At 33.1% G+C, this 17,342-nt stretch overlaps 2 protein-coding genes across 2 annotated transcripts; one reads left to right on the forward strand and one right to left on the reverse strand.

The window, feature by feature from the left end:
• Positions 1 to 701: 701 nt before the first annotated feature.
• LOC124441389 (biotin--protein ligase-like) lies at positions 702 to 6,646 on the reverse strand. Its single transcript, XM_046991850.1, is given in 9 exon segments — positions 702 to 1,461; positions 1,946 to 2,144; positions 2,752 to 2,866; positions 3,543 to 3,703; positions 3,868 to 3,944; positions 4,343 to 4,602; positions 5,074 to 5,169; positions 5,172 to 5,329; positions 6,100 to 6,646. Coding segments are annotated over 9 exon segments (1,647 nt in total). The 5' UTR covers positions 6,506 to 6,646; the 3' UTR covers positions 702 to 1,286.
• A 5,503-nt stretch (positions 6,647 to 12,149) lies between these two features.
• Positions 12,150 to 16,978, forward strand: LOC124441537. The gene is made up of 5 exons (XM_046992015.1): positions 12,150 to 12,165; positions 12,429 to 12,503; positions 14,349 to 14,601; positions 15,431 to 16,279; positions 16,911 to 16,978. Exons 1-5 carry the CDS (start codon positions 12,150 to 12,152, stop codon positions 16,951 to 16,953), a joined length of 1,236 nt encoding a protein of 411 aa, XP_046847971.1. The 3' UTR covers positions 16,954 to 16,978.
• Positions 16,979 to 17,342: the final 364 nt, after the last annotated feature.

A 17,342-nucleotide genomic window follows, 5' to 3' on the forward strand; every position in this document is an offset into this window, starting at 1 on the left:
ACATGCGTTACCTTGATGTGTCATCACTGTCCATTTACAAGCAACTGTGTTGGCCTCAAAAATTATTCATATTTTTTCCTATTTATCTGTTATAGTAACGTTGGTTTACTATTTGCAATGTACATGACATATGAACCATTTTACCAATGCATGGTACCTACAAGTGATCGCTTGGACACCCTGTCATGGTACCATAATGGTGTTTGCAAAAAGCTTGGTGACTTTGCCATCTTGTTTATTCCTGTAGTATTCATGGCAATGTTTTGTGGTTCAATGTTCCTGTTACAGTCTTTGCTTCTGGCAACCAATTGCTCAACTATTGAACTTCTCACCAAAATGCAAAGATCTCGAAATCTCACAGATTTCCTACAATTTATCCTTAAGAGAATTTTTAAAAGCAAGAAAAGTCGATTTCAAGTCATGTTCTGGCATTCACGTGAAAGTTGGTGGCAGTTCCTCATTCCAGCTTTTAATGTACCCATACAACATGGGGAAAGACTAAATCTTGTTGTTTGATCACCAGTCCATTTGAGAATGATGGTGTACTTGCAAGTCAAAAAATTTGCATTTTTTAAAGAATATAGAGCAGAGACATAGAAGCTCAATAGTTGGGTCAATATGCATACACTTACATATTATGTTCCTTTGAAATCCATTTTTACCTACAATAACATTCATAAATGAATATATGTCTCCCACAATTATTGTGCTGGCTACATTCATGTTGTAGAAATAGAGCATTTTAAAGTTCAAATACAAAGTACTTACGTTATAATTAGTGTGAGGTTTATGCTAAGTTAACACAGCTTTTGTGCTCATGTTATAGATATTTATTGACAGTCAGTAGAAAGTATTTATAGTGCCTTTATTTAATAAATATACCTTTTTATTTATAAATTATAATGTGTTCAATACGTAGATATACTATAAAATGAAATATTAATTGATAAAATAGAGATTCACATAACATTAATAGCACATCATACATGGATAGACTTTTTCTAACTTATATGGCAAATAATATTAAATTCAAACCAGTATTGTAACTTATTTTGCTTAATGGTAGTTTCATCATATTGTTACGGTGTGTGAATGGCCAATAAGAAAACATTTTTGGCACTTTTCACCTCCTAAGTAGCATGCATTGAAACTTTGAAGTTAGTTTCTGAGGTGTGTGAATTTGAGTATAAGAAAATAGCACCCCCCCTGCCACTCATCTTCAAGTCACTCCTCCCTGTCATCACCAACAATTATACTGGTTAAACACCTTATTTGAATAATTTGAATTATTTTCTTGTTTTCACTGTTATTAAGTTTTTCATCATATCAAAACTATTACCATCAGGTTGAAGTGTTTTAACTTCATTCAAGTCATTAACTACACAGAGAAAACCCATGTCATCTAAACCTTTGATTGTAACTATTTCACCATCTTCGTTATCCAGTCTTACTTTGGACTCACTAAAATGGGATGAAAAAGTAAAATTATTTACGTATTCACAAACTCATTGCTTTTGTTTTTTTCGATGAACACTCTGATTGATGATTACGCCAGTTAAATATCCTGCAAGGTTGATTTCAAATTTTCAATTTTTAAAGACCAAAGCGACGAAGCGATTGTCTTTACTAAATCTAACTTCTAAGTCAATCAATAGCGTAGCCAGCCAGCAGATATAGTCGTACTATGTAAATTATTGTACCTTATCATTAATCATTTCTTCAGTTGTTCATATAATCAGTGAAACTACCTAACAATTTTTCCATATCTGGAGTAAAAGGTTCGCCTTGCTACGCCACAGTTTTCGATGCTGAGGGGTCATAAAAAATTCGAGAATCGGTTTAGTCAGAAACCGCAGTTTTTCTTGTAGCTTAGCTCGGCGGAAGAATTTTTTCATGCTTTACAAAGCTCACTGTTTTTTATCGTCGAAGAAAATCATAAACTGACCTGTGTAGCCAGCGTGAGTAGTATTGTTGAAGAAACATTTCGGGTCCATTGAGCTGAAAGTCTTCTACAAGTTCTTCCATTTTGTTAAGAATTCTAGCAAGAAGCTCTTCTTTGCTGATTTTTTTCGATAACTTGTGTTGCTCGATGATTTCGTTAATACAAGTTGTTGGCTGATGGTTGTCAACATTTATTCCAATCCCTAAAATTGAAAAGTTTGAAAAGATAAAAATTGTGGGAGAATGCAGGCATCTGTTACATAGTCAGCCAACAAGTTTGGTCTGCAAAGTCATTTTGTTTGGTGTTTACTCTGTCACTGTATAAATAATAGATTTCTAAATATTGCAAATGATCTCATGTTTACAACTGTGGGTATTTAGACCATTTACGCTAAGTATGGAAAGGATTTAGTATGAGAAAATGTTTTTACAAGTCTTGGAAAGAATTGGATAAAAACGTCTCGACAGCGATTGAGAAAAATCACATTTTTGAGAACACTGAAATATTATAATTTTCTTCCACGATTAGCCTGCAGTCATAACTCAATGAAACGGATGTCATGCTATAAATTCTATGTTCACTCTCAGTTTAGAAACTGCTGATGAGACAAAAGACTTGCAAAATGTAATTCATTTTGAGCATCACATAAAATAAACACGCGTTAAACGAGCGGAATGAGAGACAAAACCTTTTAAAGTCACATTTTAGAAAATAGTTTTCTTTTATTTGCGACAAGAAGATATTGCGTGTCATACACACATCTACTTTAACATTGGACACAAAAAAAGACAAGTGAAAAGTTCAAATACCTATGACAGCCCAAAGACATCTTCCTTGAATAATAGAGTTGACCAGAACACCACCAATTTTTGTCTTATTTCCAAAATAGATGTCATTGGGCCATTTGATTCGGAAATCTAAATCCTAAGAATATGACTGAAATTATGATACTGTCTTTGGTTGCTTATGAACGAATTTCATAAATTTGCGTTGCGTGCTATACTTCAGTCATAAATCTTCCTTCATCAAACTTCATTCCCTGAATTTGAATATTCCAGTCTAACCTCTTTGTCAAGAATGATTTAACACTAAAACTTTAGTACTTTTCAGTCTAGTAACTTCGTTAAAAGTATTTTGTTGTTGAAACTCGACTCTTTAAATACTAAAGTAAATGGTTTGAGCCCGGGAGTATCGTTACATGTTTGTAGATGTAGATTGTGCAGGTTAGTATAGTCCTGAGAAGGACTGTTTTTGTTGTTGTTGACTGACGTTTCGACAGCCTTAGCGGTAGCCATTTTGACTCTGGAGATGACTACCTCTAAGGTTGTCGAAACGTCAGTCAACAACAACAAAAACAGTCCTTCTCAGGACTATACTAACCTGGACGATCTACATCTTTAAATACTCATGTTTCATGTCTTCATCAGAAATGATCTGATGTTCAAACTTTAATTCGCATTTACTACAGAAGACACCAGTCTTCTTTAGGAAAGATTTAACGTCGAGTTCTTAATTTAAATCCTCCATTATCTCTCACAGATCCTTTTATTCCATGCATTATGTTCTAATATATCACATGAAAAACGCAAAAATAAATCACCTGATATCCAGATATGTCCCTCACAGCATCAACAATGGCTAGGGCTGCGATATGTTGTACAAATGGAAGACGTTGACCAAGATTAGAATTAAGTTCAATTTCCAAAGGAAATGAAAATGAAAGACAACCATCCGGAGATAGCCAAGCATTTCCTCCACGACCTACAGAAAAAACATCATTCCCACTATACTTAAACACTTATTTCTCAAAGAACAGCAATAATTGGTGGATGGTTTTTGGGAGATACAAAAAAATGTAAGACAAAGGAAACTAATGGGATGTTGGAATGGTACTGAAAAGAAAATATCAAAAACATATTACAAACCTTTTCCAACAGTCTGTTGTCTTGCAATAACAACAACTCCAAGACCATGAGGTAATTCTTTCAGTAATCTCAGACTTCTGAAATAAAGTTATGCAAGTACGTATATTTTGAACTTGAATTTATCATGAAAACAACCGAAAATCAGCTTCCTAAACTGAGGGCCTTTATTGAAAACATAATGGTTTCTTTCGACTTCGGACGGTTTAAAAGAATTTAACGAAGTTACTAGACTGAAAACTAGGAACAAAGAAGGAACAAAGAAACCTTTTTTTAAAAAAGTACAACGAACCTTCTTTTTTGGGGAAAAATGTTTGGGCAGGAAAAATGGTTAAATAAAAAAACATGTAATATATTTAGAAAGATATCATGTTAAAACTATGTATGATCTGAAAATTCCCACAATCCAACTGCAGTATCAAAGGGAAAACTCAGACTGGAGCAATACTAAGACCACGAATTTAGCTTGTTACCTTACCCATTCACGATCGTCTGTGTGGATGTGATGACGTCAGTATAGATCATCACGTGACCCAAATGTTTCGTATTCAATAATTCTTTGTATTGAGAAAATTTGACAGTACTGTAGCCTTCAGGAATGGGGTTTGTTATGACTGAAAAATTTTCAACAGTAGCGATGGCATCTTGATCCTCCGTGAATGAAACCTTCACACCGTTACCATGGAAAGAATAATCAGATGTAAGGTCTTGTATACAACGAAGAAAGAGGTCTTTGTTCTAGGTATTAAAATGAATGAAATATTAAACTATGGTCTGAATGAGCTCAATAGCAATATGATCAAAATTATTGTTTTCTCCAGACACAAAGCCATGGTACATGAAGACCTTCATACTAAGATTGTTGAAAGATTGATATTTAAAAGGTTACTCATATTCATATATGAATGTAATAATCCATAGAAAATAATGGACTTCAATAGAACATATATAAATTTGAATATCATTCATTAATGAATACGAGCCTCCCCCTCCCCACCCCCCAAGTAATGATTTTGATCTTCCAAAGGTTATATGTATGTAACTATGTAGAGAACTTATGGAGTATCTTGAAGACCAATAACATATTTTTACTATTTTGTCCAGATTAACTATGGACTACTTACATATAACCAATTCACTAACAAAAATTGATGCATGACTAATTTCAATCAAGGAGAAAGAGATGTAAAAATGGAGTTGAGCCTTTACCTTTTGATCAACCAATAACATTGCAGGGGTAAGCGGACACTCTGGGACATCTTCACACATCATACCAAGATTACAAAATAGGATTTTCATTAATTTTCAATGTTGTTGTCTGTACTTCCATTCAGTGCAATACTAGAGATCAGTTCAGTTACTGTTGATAATATCAGTATGCCTTTTCCACGAGATTCCTGGATGATAACAGGTTGAGATGTTTTTGAGGTGACAGCCAACACTTCCAAGTCTTTGCAAGGTTTGACTAAGAGTCATCATACAAATGATGGATGAACTTAAAACATTTCACACAAAATGCTACAAAGTAGACTCTACATTTAAGAAATAAAAGATGTTTACTGTGTTTGCACAGGCTTATGCGAACCAAGGAGACCTTTGGGAGAACTAGAGAGCAGATCAGTGCAAGCCCGATACCAAAGGTCCAGGATTGCACCTGCTCAAGAGTTCTCACAAATGTCTCCGAGGTTTGCATAAGCCAGTGCAAACACGAAAAATATCTTTAATTTCTTTAATAAATTAACAATAATGTGAAACAGACAAATTTAAAGTAAACATTTTACTTTTTACTCTAAAAAGTTTTCATGATCGATTTGCAAGTTCTCTTTGACTGATTGACTGTTATGAATGATTTGATTGGTTGAGCTCAGATGTGTTTTGCATAGGCTAATGCAAACACAGCTCTAGACCAATCCGTGCAAGGGTTTCATTGTGTTTATTTTATATTTGTAAATGTTCCATGCAATGGCACTATCAGTCCACGTATTCAGTTGTGCTGTATGCAAATGGGATTGTGTTCACTAGTAGCCATAATTATAAATTTCTAAAGAATTAAAGAATTTGATGTTCTTGAATTTTATAATGGACAACTCAATCTTCTATTCCACTAGTTTCATGCAACTTATCTTAATTTTCACAATTCTTGAGGAGAATCAAAATGGTTTGCACAACTTATTTCACTATCGCATTGTATCACAAGTTCCATAAATATCCCTTTATGTTCATTGTTGAACCTACCTTTGACGTACGTATTTACATCAGCCACAATGCTACATCGTTTCTTTCTCACTTTCTCAGTAAAACATATTTCATCATCAGGAATAGGAAGTTGGCCCAAGCTGATGTTATCACTGAATGAAATGTTCTTAGAAAATACCAACAGCTTTCCCTGGTGACGAAAGAACTTTTCAAACGACTTTTTGTGAGATTCTTCAAGGTTTATAGATAAATCTGAAGCGACTATCAACAGTTCAGTGTTTTCTTGCCAAGGCTCTCGCAAGATTGATTCATCTTTGAGCTGATATAAAACATATTTATCCCGACTTAAACATCGCCCGAAGAAATCCTTGAGATTTTGAAACGGAGCTGAAGAGTTCTTTCCTTTCCCAGTGTAAATAAGTACATTAGGAGGTCTTGTTGACATTTTTCGCACAACTTTTTTGGCCGTTGATGCTTCTAGCATGCCAAGTCGTAAACTGTTAACAATATGAGTTGCGTACGGTAAAAGAAACATGATTTTTCTACAGTTTCGATCATTTCTTTACAAAATAATTTTTACGTTGATGTTTTGGTTGCACTGTTACAAAATGGAGGGAACTTCATGTAATACTAAGTATAATGATACATCATTATCTTCTTTACTACAATAAAAATATAATGAAGTAAAACATGTGCGTGAGTTGTGACATCAATTTTTGGGATTTCAGCCATCTTAAAAAACCATGCAGCTTTTGCCAATGACTGGAAGCACTTTCTGTATCATGAAGTTGTTACTGACTGTGGTTAACACAGATTTTGACGACTCTAAACATGCCATCTTCAGCATTCTGGTTAAATTATTTTTTTAAAAATGTTTTGAGATAAGCTTTCCAAGTACAACTGGCAAGAAATTGTAGAATCAAGGTACAGTGGATAGCTCTTTTAAATACACAGAGAATTATGTAATAAAAGATATTTTATACAACCAACGTTTATTCAAGCTAAAATCAAAATTTTTCTTGCATGTTTTGTGTAGCAAAAACTCTATCTTGTCCATGTACGCCGGACAAAGAAGCAACCGCGGAGAGGGGCTCTCCTTGCCTAGAAAAATGTCTCTTTTGCCTCTTATTTCTTATTTGAAACTTTAGTTCTGAAAAATATCACCACAGTTTTGTATCAACATTTTAACGTGTCATTCGCAGACTACAATGGGCAGAACTTGAATTATTCCATGAAACATCAAAGTAAGAAAGAAAAACTGTTATTCATTGTCTCATTGAAATTTTATATAGCAAATCTTTAATCTTTGAATTAAACTGGTGTATGTTTTTAAGTAAATTTTTCCGAATAGTGAAAGCAGCAACCGTTCCTTATCTTCTCGGAGCGATGGTCTTTTCTTACTCAATTAAAAGCCGTAAGTTGAAACCATTGGAGATAAAAGTTCGATTTGCTTGTATTGTTCAAATTTATTTAACTTTAATTTATAATCAAACGAGAAACCAATTCTCGTTTTCACAATTTCGGTCAAATCGTTAGTAGATGATTATAAATAAGGATCACTTGAGGAAAATAGGAGGGATAGAAGAGGATTAAGTGAGGTTAGTGAGCAATTATTGCATGAGTTAATTGCATGAGTACAGATGCTTTGATTACTGGTGGATTAAGTCTTGCTGTGCAATACAATGCACTACAGTTTGCAATTAAAACACATGCATATGCGTGTACAAATAATGGAGAAAAAACTAAACGTTTTATGAGATCCTAAAGCAATCATCCTAAAAAAACGTATCGCAAACTTGAGTTCTTATACTTTTTGATCAATTTCATACATTACAGATCAAAAATATCATGTGATAAATTTCATAAAGTAAATATTTTGCCTTTCATGACAATCCGCTGAGATGCTTTGAATTCCATTGCACAAAATAATTGGCCACGTATCGACTTTGTCTGTAGAAGTGAAGATATATAGTCATCGACAGTAGAATTAGTGTTGTAAGTTATGCTACAAACAAACTTCGTCAATCCTGATTGCCAAGTATAACTAAATACATCGTCTTTAAGAGAATCGGTGAGTTATTTATGATGTAATTGTATTGAAATATAAAAGTTAACTTAAAATAAGTGTGAGGTTACATATATCGTCATCAACAGCATGATGGATCAGTTTTTACTAATGTCCGACAAGGTGCATGAATTGATTTTAGAAATGCTCACTTGTATGTAATTAGCGCTCCGTTTACTTTAAAGCCATATCAGAATTGCAAAGTTTTTCAGCAAATAAACTATCTATCTCTCTATCAATCTTCGTTCATCGTCTGTTTCTTGATCAAATTCGATGTGACGATGAGAAAAAACAATGCTTTGCGAATATTTTTTCCTCAAAAAAGCTTTAGTCTTGACTTCAAAGATAGCAGTGAAGTTATATAGCCCTCAAGTCCTTTTAGAGCTTCTTGACAAACTGAAATAAATCTACAGGGAAAGTGGAAACTTTATTGAGCTAAATTCTTATAAATTTTATCTCAAAGAGATCATTCATGTATACTTTGTCATCAAGAAAGCATTTAAAATCTAGTAATTTTTGTGTCATGTGTATGCAGTATATAAAATATATAAAACTTTTATTTCTAAATCTATCGTCTCGCTGTTATGAACAGATATGAATATTTTACAATGAAAACAGCAGGTGATTAAAATTAAGCATTTAGTGAACATTTCAATTTCTTTATTATCAAGCAAGAGAAACAAATACATCATGTAGTACGTAGCGTATTTTTAAATCTTTCTGAACTTGTGAAAGTATGTTGATTTTAAGTTTACTTGTCATTGTAATACTGTATTCTAATTTTGTGATTGAATGTTTTATGTCCATTTATCAATTATTTTGTTTTTGTGTCCTGAATATTGTGATTTAATTGTCGTAAATAACTTATAAGTGAATAATACCAACCAGATAACAAATACGGTCAACCTGACGTTTACTCCTCATTTGACTCTGAAGATGACTACCGCTAAGGTTATCGAAACGTCAGTCAACAACAACAAAAACAGTCCTTCTCAGGACTATACCAACCTGAACGATCTACATCTACAAACATTTAACGATACTTCCGTGTTCAAACCATTTACATTATGGATAACATTTGTTGATTTTAGTGGGATTTTTAAACTGTCACAAATACATTATGAATAGTGATCCTGAATTAGCAATCCTGACCTTTACACATTAACATTCCAATAGATTGTTTTGGATATTATTTATAAGTTATGCTACAAAATTAAGGCTGTATCAAAATAATCACAGAATTTAAATTATTCATGCCTTTCACAGAAATTGATTTGCAAATTCGTCGAACTTCTCAAACCTATGACGGAGAGTTTTGCAGATCACAAATGTGGTGAACGTATTATTATGAGGCGTTCAACACAATCCAAGATTGTTCAAACAGCGTATGCGAAGTAAGCGTATTATACTTCATGTATAACAATGTGCCCTCCCGGCTATCATCATAGTTGACGTGTTATTCTCCTGCACTTGCAACACAGAATGTACGGTTACATATTGTTTTGATTGCATTGTAGAGTCACCAGTTATAATATTCCGATATTACGATTAGGGTTGTTATCATCTAAGATATAAATCTTTATTAGATACATGAAAGGCAAAATCTTTGAGTTAAAACCACGGTGTAAAATCTAAGAGTCTGCCATATTTACATTTTACACGTGTAATTCTTTGGAAAAAGTTACCAGACAAATTTTTAATATCTTAACTATACTTATATTTTTGTATGATCTAAGACTTATAAATGTTTGCAGCATGCTAAATGTTAGACAAAATTTGCCTTAAATGAAAATTAACGACACCAACGTCTTAACAAGTTACTATTTGAATTATTTATTAGGAAAATTAGATCATCAACCGTTGGTCCTGGCAAGAGCTGCTTACAACGTATGTAGTGTAAAAAGTGCAAATCTGACATAAACGTGGAGAAATACTTAGATAAGTTGAATGAAGGAAAGCGACAGAAAATGGATGTCAATTTTCGAAGAATAAATTCAGCTTACTTAGGAGCAAAAAGTTTAAAGTTAGCAGTACAAAAAAGTGTTAAAGAATCCATCTTGTTGGAACATCTTTTTAAACTTTTCTCAATAATATCTTTCGATCCTTTACCACAAGATATCATTATCAAATTTATTAGAAGCATTGATCCCCAAAAATCTGCCGAAGATGTTTGTCTTCATTTAAAGCAATGTTCGATATTTCTTCAATCTAAAAACAACGACATCCGCCTGCACAGCGTTGTACATGAAGCCATTATAAATTATCATGAAGAAAACATATTTGCGATATCTTCTGCCGATCTTGCCGGTCACGTTGCTTGGGCACTATATCATTTTGAAGACAGAGAAGATGAAATCAAAATAATTCCACATCTAATTAAATTCATCAAAAATTTGTCATTTGAACAATTTTTAAATAAGTTGATCGATGTAAAATTATTGAAACAAAAACTTAATGAAAAAAATTGGAAAATTGCCAAATATTTTGTGGCTGCATTGGAAAGATTCTGCTACTACAAACAGGCAACAAAAGTACTTTATGAAATAACAGAAATTCAAACTAAAGTGTTAGGTGTTGATCATATTGATGTTTCATATTCGTACAACAAGCTGGGTGTATTGCTGTGGAAAAATGGAGAATACAATAAAGCAAAAGATTTTTATGAACAAGCAATGAAAATTCAAACAAAAGCATTTGGACCTGACCATGTTGATGTTGCGAAAATGTACCACAATCTGGGTGCAGTTTACAGAGATATGGGAGAGTACGAAAAAGCAAAAGATTTCTATGAACGAGCGATGGAAATTGAAACGAAAGCATTTGGACCAGACCATGTTAATATTGCATCAACGTACAACAATCTGGGTTTGGTTTATAGTAAAATGGGAGAGTACAAAAAAGCAAAAGATTTTTATGAACGAACAATCGAAATTGACACAAAAGCATTTGGATCCGACCATGTTAATATTGCGACAACGTACAACAATCTGGGTTTGGTTCACAAAGATATGGGAGACTACGAAAAAGCAAAAGATTTTTATGAACGAGCGATGGAAATTCAAACAAAAGCATTTGGAACTGACCATATTAATATTGCGACAACGTACAACAATCTGGGTTTGGTTTACAGTAAAATGGGAGAGTACGAAAAAGCAAAAGATTTTTATGAACGAGCGATAGAAATTAAAACAAAAGCATTTGGAGCTGATCATATTAATATTGCGGCAACGTACATTAATCTGCGTTTGGTTTACCATGATATGGGAGAGTACGAAAAAGCGAAAGATTTTTATGAACGAGCGATTGAAATTGTAAAAAACAAATTAGTTGCTGATGATGAAAGTAAGTGTGAGATAAGTTGAATGAGTAATAATGATAAAATCTTGATGATTTCATATATTTTTTACAGAAATTTAAAAATCTGATCGATGACTTTTTTGAAAATGATGAAAATGTGAAACTATTGATTTTAAAACAAAGTCGAGTCTTCTACACATTTTTTTGTCTGTTTGACATTATAGTGTTTTTTAATGTCAACAATGATTACATTTGTGAATTCTTTGACGTGACAATTAGGGATGAGCAACATGATGAACGATATATTTTGCTGAAAAGAGGAAAACATTTTCCATATAAGATGTAAATCACTCTCCACGCTGCCTTTATAGCACAGCAAACTAAATTGTATTACTATATAGATGTTAATATTTTGAAGTAATTGTAAACGTGTTGGTGCATGCACAATTTATATATAATTACTGCGATGAAACGTGCAAACGTTTTTGTATAAATACCAATAAAATGCAGAGTAAACGTTTAACCAATAATTTTCTCTGACCTTGCATTTTTGCTTCAGAGTTGTACATATTAGCCATCAGGAAAATATCTTTTTCGTTAAATGCATTGTTTGTCATGAATATATGTATTATTTAACGGCTTGATTGGACGTTAATACTAAAACGTCAGTACTTACTGACCTAAACGGTAAATAATGTTTTTATTATAAAGAAATTCACATTGAAAAATGGCCGATGCAGCTTGTTAAGTGGAGCTTTTGACAACGTTCTCTTCGTCTAGATAGTAAAATTAACTTTCGATATAACAATTACCATCTGAATACATTAAAATTTCACTTTGTAAACAAATTTATTGCGAAAAAACATCACCTTCAGACAATCGCCAAGACATCGTAAAAAACTGCCCACTGCTGTAGCCTGCGGTTTTTAGGTTGCAGAAAATCAAAAATATAACATTTATATTGTGAAATTTTACTCCAGATAATATTGTATAATTATTATTATAGCTTTGAATAAAGATGAAGTTATTGGAAGTCATTCAACTCCACAAGCTCCGCAAGGTAAAGAAAACAGAAAACGAGGTATGTTTTTTTTCGTTAGTAAATTTTACTATCAGCGGCGATAGATAGCACACTGTAAAGGTTTAAGTTCTGCTAAGTCATATGCATGGTGCAGAAAACAGAAAAGAAGGTATGTGTACGTCTTGTTTAGATATTTCACTGAATATAGCATATGAATTGAAGTAATTCATTAAGATTCAACCAGGTAATTCATATTTTAGAGATTTACTCTTAAAAATGAATAAAAATTCATGTTTGTAGTAGCTACATTAGGTATATTGTTTTGTAAGATAATATGTAAAATATTTTAATCCATCAGAAAATATTCCAATATTTTTGCTCATATTTTCACCACACATGATAATTTTTTAAAAAACATTTTTCTGACTATAACAAAGAAAGCGGTTTTAGTTCAGAAAACTTACAGGAGTACAGAAGATGTACCACTGTTTTTTGGTATTTAAAATTATATTTAAATAAATGGATTGCTAAGGACTTATTTCCAACTACTTTCATAATTTGCCTTCGGCACACCGCTCTGTCTAAATAAGTAATTTACTAATCAATAGTAGCTATATAGTTGTTTTAAACCACTTTTTGCTTTGAATACATACATATTATTTTTTAATTTCATTAGTAGCTGCTGCGCATGCGCAGCTATGTGTGAGAGTTGAAAACTGTTAGGGTCATTTTATTGCGAAGCTCATTACAATGAACTTCTTTGGCATTTGTTGAAATAAACGAACACATGACCACAGCTCATCGTTAAACTTTTGTGAGGCAAAACTAAATTTTGCATGTCGAAGTAAGTGAGGTCACAACGAGAACAAATTTAGCGCGTGACAACTGTTAATCTTTGTGTAATAAACTCAATGAAATATTTGCATGATATTAAGGCTCCATCAGCGTTCAAAGATCAAATAAAAGTTACTTGCAATCGGCAAAGAATGGTAAGAGCCCTAATCTTATCGTACTGTTGTTGAAAAGTATTAGATAAAACCCAGAACATACACTTGAAGTTATATTGCCTGGATGTGGTCATCTGTTAATACCAAAATAAAAAGAAGTTCGATTCTGCATGATCATAGTCCTTTGTTGGTATGTTAAATATAGGGCAGAATACTAGCTAATATTGTCTGAATGAATGGATTTACCAAGCGTTCATTTTCAAAGATTAAACATTATTTGCATAAAATCGTCAAAAATATAGTCTTTTTGTTCAAAATGTTATTACTTTAATATTACGCAAACATAGCTCTTTGACCCCAAAATGGAAATACAAGTCGTATATACGTTAATCAATCATTTATCAGTAAAGAGAATGACATCTCTTATACCTTAGAAAAGTGATTGAAAACAAACTGTTGACGATGTAGTATTTGTGGCAAAAGTTTATCATTAAAATTTGGGGAGAAATCTTAAGGGCTGTAATTTCCTTGATGTGACCCCAGTCACGTATTACGCATTCTGAGTGAGGAATTTCAGAAAATACAGAAAGGGTTTGTGACAGTTCAACTGAGTCATTCAATTGAACAATGAGCAAAAAGCTCATTTTCAAGCCTTGAAGAAGTTTGGTACTTTTAATAACAAAACACATACAGTATTCAAACTGTGCTCATTATTCTAGTCCATTTTGAGGCGATATATTTGAGAGGCTACCCCAATGGGCTACCCAAATAATCGGTATTCGTAAGCGCTTTTCATTTTGAATTTGCTAATCATATGCGAGCATATTAAGTTTATAAAGTTGCTAGGCTTCAAACGATTTAAAATTTTTTCTGATCTATGTAATATTTGTTTATTAATACATCATGCATTTCCTTTCGTTAATTTATCAATTCAATTATTTGTTCTGAATTTTCAAAGGTCCTCTTAGTCGTCATAAAAATGATGAAAGCTTTAATGATGACAGTTCTGATGATGACAGTACTGGAGATGACAGTTCTGATGATGACATTACTAGAGATGACAGTTCTAGTGATGATAATCTCATCAATAATGGCCCTGATTATGGTGCGTCAAATGATCTCTTTAATTCCGATGATGATCATTTATTTGAAAAGATGTTTCTTGATGATGAATATGACATTAAAGAAGATGTGCACATAAAGCTCAAAAGGTTATTTTCTCGATAGTCACGTCTAGGGTCTTACTCTTAGTAAAAGAGGATGATATTCCGTATGATCTTAATAGTACTAGATTAATTAAGCATTTAAAATATAGACAATCGACTTATAACATTAAGTCATCACCAATTTATAAATGAAGGAGAGTATTTACAATGTTAAATATACAGTAGGACATGCATATGACACATATGGAGTAGTAATCAGTAGAGGGATAATTTTTTATAATAAAGTCTTAGATGTTTGTAAATGTAGATCAACCAGGTTGGTATAGTCCTGAGAAGGACTGTTTTTGTTGTGGTTGACTGACGTTTCGTCAACCTTAGCGGTAGTCATCTTCAGAGACTATAACATGTAACGATACTCCCGTGTTCAAACCATTTACTTTATTATGATCATTTGGATGACAGAGCGAACAACTTGCTAACGACTACAAACGTTTTGCATCTTCAGAGTCAAATGACATGTATTGTGAGTGTCATAAATATTTACATGGCATGCATTGTGAGTGTCATAAACACTAATTGAAATATCACGTTTGTTGGTTGAGATCGGTTTGTGTTTGCGTATGTGTAGAGATCTATAAGTTTGAGAGAAAATTGAGTGTTGACAGTGTCTAAGATGGTGAGGCAAAAGTGAGTGTATTCGGATTTGCAGCTAAGAGTTTTTATTTTTTTTTCGGAAATTATGTGCTTTTTAAGCCAGGTTCCTGCCAGGTGGCTACATGACGGGTTATCATTCACCATGACAAATACGCTGTTCAGAGCCATTTTTAAATTTATTAGCACGACGAATTTCTTGTTTTTCACTTTTATTTTACAGTTTGCTTTGGATGCGGGGCATTTATGGAAAAGTCGGTCCAAACGAGAAACTACCATATTTCCATTTGTTTATCACAGTTGATTACAAGAATGTTCATGAAGCTGAATTGAAAGATAAAATCGATGAAATGTTTGGACCGAATGCTTCGAGGTACTTTGAATTTCGTCCAAAACCATCGAAAACACCAAAGCTTCAACTGCTATCAAAGATTGCAGTAGAAAGAAACAGTCGGACAGTTTCAAGAGGCACATTAACGATGTTCTGTTATCAGAACGGGAAACATTACGCGTTGACCTGTTGTCATGTTTGCTACAACGGAGATGGTGATGACAAACTTTATGAAATGCTCAATCAAAACAAAAATGACCCAAACGAATTCAAATCACATTTGAATACAAATCAATACAACTACACATCATCTTCAGAACCCAATATTCACTTAGGATATTTCAGCGACTATAATTTACAAACTGATATGGACATTTTGTCAATAGAAGTCAATGAAGATTTTAAAGAAAATTGCAGACGAAATAAAATACATAGACCTTCATGGAATAATGTATGGAGGGAGCTGAATAAACGAGTTCATGTTGAGCACGAGACAGTTGAAGTAAAAAAGTATGAGAGGTATAAAATTGGGAAAATTTATGATGTTTCTTTTTCCTGTAATGATCCTGAAGGGAAGGTCGTGTATCAGGATGCCGTTCTAGTGAAAAGCAAAGAACATTTCCTTAAAAGTGGTGAGTCTGGCGTGCTAGTATATTTTCGGGATGAGCATGGACGAAGAATTCCCTTTGGTTATGGTATTGCTGAAGTTTATCACGAGGAACTCTACGAGCCAGAGTATAGGTATTATATATGCTTCAAACTGAGTAAGGCTTTAAAAAAGTTATTTGGTGAAGAAAACTGTGAGAGCTGTGGCTGTTTTCGTGAATGTGCTAATGCCATGCAATGATGGCGCTTGATTGGAAAGCATCTTGTCATCTTACTTATATTTTGTTGAAGTATATTACACACCACGCCCGTATTGACAATTTCAAAACATCTCCAATTTATATAGGAGAGTTTTATATTTAGCCTTACACTTATTATAATAGATTAATCACTGAAATATAGAATTGTTTTTTTGTATTGTGTCCAAGGTTACTGGAGGATCAAAACTGGAAAGTTATATGCCCTTTTAGCAATAAAAAAGAATGAAACAATTCTTGAGAGCTGCATTTTTGTTTTGAAGTTAACTCACTCGCTGTTCAAATATTTTTATACAATATATAACAATATATCATGCAGTTGTATGAATTTGTAGAAGGAAAGATCTTAAGGAAATTAATTAAAGTTAAAATTTATACATCAATATTTTTTTACATGTGCCAGTCAAATGCCTGAAAAATGCAGAGGGTTGCGTCTTAAGGAAGAACATCCGGCTTAAAAACCATTGCCATTAAAAATATGTAAATCAGTTCTTTGTCTTCCATACCAGATCAGTCGCACAGCCTGCTGAAAATGGAATTGAATTACTGTAGGTCTGCAAAGAGGAGAAAACGTATCTTCACAAAGAAAAAGTAGACGAATGACAGTGTCGAGCACTGCATGAAGTAAGAACTTTAAATGTTGGGACAGTGTAAGTAAAAGCTAGACAGTTGGTGATAATTTAATGGGAAAAAGTAAATATCTAACTCTATGACGCGTAGCTGGAATCGGTATTAATTAAATTGACTAATCCTGTCCTTTGCCGACAAAAGGATTACGTGTTTAATCTGTCTCTGTTTTAAGTGTCATCTCTAAAAACAGGGATGACATTGACCATTTGTAACATTATAAATATAGCATGATTTGGAGGTTCTCATTTAGCAGACGTTGACACCTGACGAGTAGTCTGCCGAAATGCATAGTGTCTCTTTCTAGCTGTAAA

Source organism: Xenia sp. Carnegie-2017, unplaced genomic scaffold (genome assembly GCF_021976095.1).
Source record: "Xenia sp. Carnegie-2017 unplaced genomic scaffold, XeniaSp_v1 HiC_scaffold_20, whole genome shotgun sequence".
NCBI lineage: Eukaryota > Metazoa > Cnidaria > Anthozoa > Malacalcyonacea > Xeniidae > Xenia > Xenia sp. Carnegie-2017.